We start from the raw sequence: 5,616 nt of genomic DNA, 5'->3' as shown, positions 1-5,616 counted from the left end.
CGCAGAAAGTAACTTGGGGGCAAACACGTCTGGTAGCATTAACAAGGTCCTTTTACTGTTGCCCTTGCTTCCAGTTTCTTCTTCTAGTGCTAACTTAAGGTTACTCTGATTCTTCATTTTGGAAGCAGCAGTGATGTACCTGGAAGTCTTAGACCCACTAATCCTTTCATACTACATTGGACACTCATTTTTAACTTCCTCCCTCAATGACTTGCTTATAAAAACTTCTGTTGGTTCTTCGTTGCTTTGACAACGGCTGTGTCACCTCTTTGGTTACTGCAGAAGGAGACTGTATTTTAGGGCCTCTGAAATGCATAGGGAAAATCTTCCAGAAAAAAAAATGTTTGATGCAGTCATCCATCTGTACTGATACTGTAACATTTCAAGGCTGCCCTTAGGTATAGGCTGTGGGGCTCTGGTGACTTCTGAGAATCTCTGAGACAGAAATTTGAGATACGTGGTGTTTTCTTTCAAGGAGGACGCAGTTAGTATGAGTTAAAATTCATGCAGAACTATTCAATACAACTGCAGCTGAAAATAGAAGCTTGCCAAAAACCATCTGCTGCAGTAAACTTCTGGTTCCATTATCATTTACTAGTTGTGTGATGTTAAAGAAATTCTTGAACCTCGCTGAAACTGTTACTTTTCTGATTTACTAACGTAGCATTGGTAATAATTTGCTCCAGAGCACTGCTGTATATAATAGATGAAGTAACTGTCCTCAAAACATTCAGTGGAGTAATAGTCCCATGAGACGATCTGGGAGAAAAGGAAGTTATCCTGTCAAGGTTGGATAATGGGCTTTATTGTAACAGTTCCCTAACCCAAATTATTCAGTTTTCTGGAGAACTGTCTTGCTCATATCCTTGAGATAAGTCCTGTTGGGACTTTGCTCACTATGATGCCTGATTTATGTTTTATGAACAGGTATTTCAGTCCCAAAAGCTCTCCTTAGGGCAGCCTTCATCTCCTTGTTCCGGAGACTGTAGATTAGAGGATTGCAGAGGGGTGTTATCACAGAATAAAACAAAGTAATGATTTTTTGCATTTCTACTGAGTGTCCTGACCCAGGACTAACATACATCACCATAACAGGACCAAAAAACAGAACTACCACAGCCAGATGAGAAGCACAAGTGGAGAAAGCCTTGCGTTTGCTCGCTGCTGAGGGCATCCTCAGCACAGCCAGAATCACCAGAGCGTAAGAGCAAAGGATGAAGAGAAAGGTGCCAATCATGAAAATAGCATTGACAGTGGAGTAAATGAATTGTGTGGTGGTGTCTTCAGAACAGGACAGCATCATCAACGGGACAGGATCACACAAAAAATGGTCTATGATATTTGGGCCACAATAGGGCAAGTGTGAAATGAGAACAACTGGGGTTAGGAAGAGGATGAAGCCACAGGACCAGCCAAAGATGACAAGACCAGTGTACAGCTGTTTAGTCATGATGCGTGAGTAATGCAGCGGACGGCAGATGGCAAGGTACCTGTCAAAGGCCATGATGCAAAGGTAGAAGCCCTCGTCACACCCAAAGGAGAAGAAGAAGTAGAACTGTGCAAAGCAGCTCACAAAGGAGATGGACTTGATCGTGGACAGGAAGTTGACCAACATGTTAGGGATGGTTGTGGTGACATAACATATTTCCAGGAAAGAGAAATTCCCCAAGAGGATGTACATGGGAGTGTGAAGGCGCTGGTCCCACCACACGGCACAGACAATGGCTGTGTTCCCCACCAGGGTCAGTGTATAGGCTGCTGAGAAGAACCCGAAGTAGAGGAGCTGCATCTCTGGGCTTGAGGGGAAGCCCATGAGGATAAAGTGGCTAACGAAGCGGGTGGTTTCTCTTTCGGACACATTCATGGTCTGGAAGACACGGAGATGACATGGTTACTGCACTTGAATGGACTATGCTGATTCTTCCTGAAAACACCTAATTTCTTTACCTTTTATTTCATAAAGTTGTAAACAGATTTTTCCTTAAGCAACAAAATGGTGACTCTCATGACCCAGCACCTGAGCATATATTGTTTTTAAAAGTCACAATAATTGAAAAGAGGGAAAACATGAATTAGAGACAATTTTTTACCTTTCTAAGAATGCTAAAGAGTATAAACTGTGATTCTGACAAACTAACTGTATTAGTCTGCTTTTTCAGCTGTTTACCTGCACTACTGATACTATATGTGTCTGTCTGTGCATGTGAAGTTCTTTCAATTATACTATGAATATCCGATTATTATTTATAACTCATATGATAAAAATGAAGTCAAGATATTGTAAAACACTCTGTCTCAATGAAGTGCCATGACAGAACATAAATTAATTCTCATTCGCACTTTCAGTTCCTCCAGCTTACTCAAGGTGTAATATGCCCATTATGGCAGTTGATGTAAGGATGAGCCATCTGTCTCAGTGATGGGTCAAGTTCAGTGTGCCTGTATATGGTACCCATGGTCAAGTGAGCTGCAAAAAAAGTGGAAAGACATATATATATATATATATATATAGTGTGTGTGTGTGTGGTGATTTCCATATTCCTTTATTCACAGCCCTTTTTCATGTTCTTCATTTTAGGCAGAATTCTGGTGTCTTTTTACATCTCACTAAGCCCCATTTAGGCCTTTCCCACCTGGGCAACTCTAAAGCAAGAAACTTCTCATTTCTCGCCCCTTGGTGGCTTCCATCCCAAGTAGTTGTTATTGAGTCAAAACTCAGTTCTCTTGTTTCCTCAGAACCTTACTCTGACCTATTACATGAGCCAAAATAATTCATTCAAAATTATTTCTTTTTCCTTTTTGATTGACAGTATTGTATTATTTCAGGTCCAGCATAGTGATTCAGTAATTTTACAGATTATACTACATTAGAAGTTATTACACAATAATGGCTATAATTCTCCAGGCTATATGGTATATCCTTGTTGCTTATCTATTGTATACATACTAGTTTGTATTTCGGGATCCTATACTTCTAACATTATCCTTCCCCCTCCCACTTTCCCTCTCCCCATTATTAAACATTAGTTTGTTTTCTATATCTATGAGTCTGTTTCTGTTTTGTTATATATTCTTGATTATTATTATTTTTATTATTATTTTAGATTCCACATATAACTGGTATCATATAGTATTTGTCTTTGTCTGACTTTATTTCACTGGGCAGAATACTCTCTAGGTCCTTCTGTATTGCTGCAAATGGCAGGTATGGAAGCAACCCAAGTGTCCATTAAGAGATGAATGGATGAGGAAGATTATTATACCAGTAACAGTCCAGTGTAATGGAATATTACTCAGCCAAAACATTTTATTAACATCTTCCTTGTGTCAAGTAGTCTTTTAAGCGCTGGAGAAACAGCTATGGATATGACAGGTCTTCCGCTTATGGAGCTTATAATAAAGAAGTTAATAGTAAACTTTTAATACAGTTTTGCTCAACTTTGATTTGTTTTCCAATACTGGAAATATTTTTGAATTTTATAAAGAATATTTAATAAATCAAGGAAGTCTTTTCAAGGTGGGAATCCAAGACTTAGAGTCAGGGAAGTTATTGACATCTTTCTGTATAGGGAGATAGTATCAGGGTTCCTAAGTCAGACCCCCTAGATGGTTGACTGTTTTATTTGACAACTGAGATGGCACCTAAATTGGAAGAGCTACTATTTATAGATCCTCATTGCCCTTTGGATTGTATAAATATGGATGTAGTAAATTAAGCCAGCTAAATGCTTGGCTCTATGTGTTGTCTAAAAATCTGTTAATATTTTTAAAGAAAGAATTCACTTATCCTAACAGAACTTTTGAGGAATCATGTCTCCTAATACCTTGTTTGAAAGATATATTTATATTCCAGTGGATTATTTCTCTGTCCTTTAGACATTCCTGTGTCCTTTTCACTCATGATAATAGTGTCAGCCATCTCACGTAATTTAGTTTCCGTAGAGAAATGTCGTTGACAAAGGATTTGTTTTGAATCATTATTGATACTTACCCTTTTTGTTTTGGAATATTTACTGGGGATAGCAATTGTCCAATGACAGATTTAGAGTAAATCTTGTATGTACAACAAAAACTCATACATGCTGAAAAAAACCGTTCCTTCAGAAAGAATAAGTACACATTAAAGCAGGGCTCATTAATCTAACTGAACTGAAAGGCAAATATATGGTGTTGGGAAAGAAGATATCTCTGAAATGAAAGATTTGTCATATTTCCTTTACTCACCAAGCAACAGAAATCACCCAAATAAATTCTTCTCCAGCAATTTATGAGTTAATACGCATCTTCACTCGAAATCTTAAGCCTCTTTGTTTATACCTCTTATTTACCTTTTAGAGAGATAACTAAGTGAAAAATATCTTCCAGAACTTAAGGAAACAAGAAGGGAACCTGTATTTTTAGGCTTTATTTTTTTTTTTTTGGCCAGCATTTCATCATAGTATTTTCAGTTTTCTTGAAGATAAGAAAACGCTTCCTATTAAATTCTTTTTGAAAAAAATTGGAGCACACATGGCTCACATGTTACAGTTTCCCTTTCATCCCTCAGATGAATGCTGAGAAGACGTTCAGAGATGGGAAACAAAGTATTACTCCATGGAGCAAAAGGCATGTGAGGGACTTCCAAGAAATTGGATGATCCAGTTTGTAATCTTTCATGCAATGCAAAAGGTGAACCCTACAAGATATTTTTCTCCAGCTTCAAGGCACATGTTCATGGTCAAGACGAAAGCACAGATGAAGGTAATATATACGCATACTTCCTTGTGTCATGATCTTTTGGGACTGGGGACTTTCTCTCTTGATGATTTGTTAGTATTTGTTTAAAAGAGGAGATCATTTAAAATTTTCATTTACTTATAATCAAACACCAAGTCTTAGTATTCTCCAAAGAATAGCGAAGATGTGGAATTTGATTCAATTTTTTAAGTTCTCTACTATCCATGTATAATTGAAGGTTCCTGGGGAATAATTAAATAATAATTGGGATTGTCATAATAGTTACAATAGGAAGCTTTACCACTGGGTTCCCTGTATCTATTTTGAAGAAGAAGAAATCATTCTTTGTCCATCAGATATCTGTACTTGCATAGTTTGTTAGAGATATTTGAGATGCATTTTATTTAGAACAAAAAGAACTTACAACTCAAACTCATAGAAATAGAAAGTAGAATAGTGAACTGCCAGGGGCTGGCAGGGTGAAGGAAATGCGGAGATGTTGGTCAAAGGATACGAACTTCCAGCTATAAGATGAGTAAGTTTAATGTACAGATGGTGACTACAGTTAGCAAACTATATTATATACTTGAAAGGTGCCAAGAAAGTAGATCTTACATCTTCTCATGACCACCCACCTCCAAAAAAAAGGTAATTATGTGAGGCAACAGAGGTATCAACTAACCTTATTGTGGTAATCATTTTACTACATATGTATATCAAATCATCAGGTTATATACCTTAAACTTATACAATGTTACATGTCAATTATATGTCAGTAAACCAGGGGAAAAGTTGGCAGCTTAAGAAATTTAATTGGCTTTCAGTTATTCCACAAATATTTATTGAATACCTATCATATGCCAATCACTATTTCAGATACCAGGGATATTGTAGAACTCA

At 37.3% G+C, this 5,616-nt stretch overlaps 1 protein-coding gene across 1 annotated transcript; it reads right to left on the bottom strand.

The window, feature by feature from the left end:
• Nucleotides 1-907: 907 nt before the first annotated feature.
• On the bottom strand, nt 908-1,870 carry LOC105103698 (olfactory receptor 11G2). The gene has a single exon (XM_010997308.3). It carries the CDS (start codon nt 1,862-1,864, stop codon nt 911-913), a length of 954 nt encoding a protein of 317 aa, XP_010995610.1. The 5' UTR covers nt 1,865-1,870; the 3' UTR covers nt 908-910.
• Nucleotides 1,871-5,616: the final 3,746 nt, after the last annotated feature.

The sequence above is a fragment of the Camelus dromedarius genome, chromosome 5, assembly GCF_036321535.1.
Source record: "Camelus dromedarius isolate mCamDro1 chromosome 5, mCamDro1.pat, whole genome shotgun sequence".
Classification (NCBI taxonomy): Eukaryota; Metazoa; Chordata; class Mammalia; order Artiodactyla; family Camelidae; genus Camelus; species Camelus dromedarius.
This window is presented reverse-complemented; position numbering and strand designations above follow the sequence as displayed.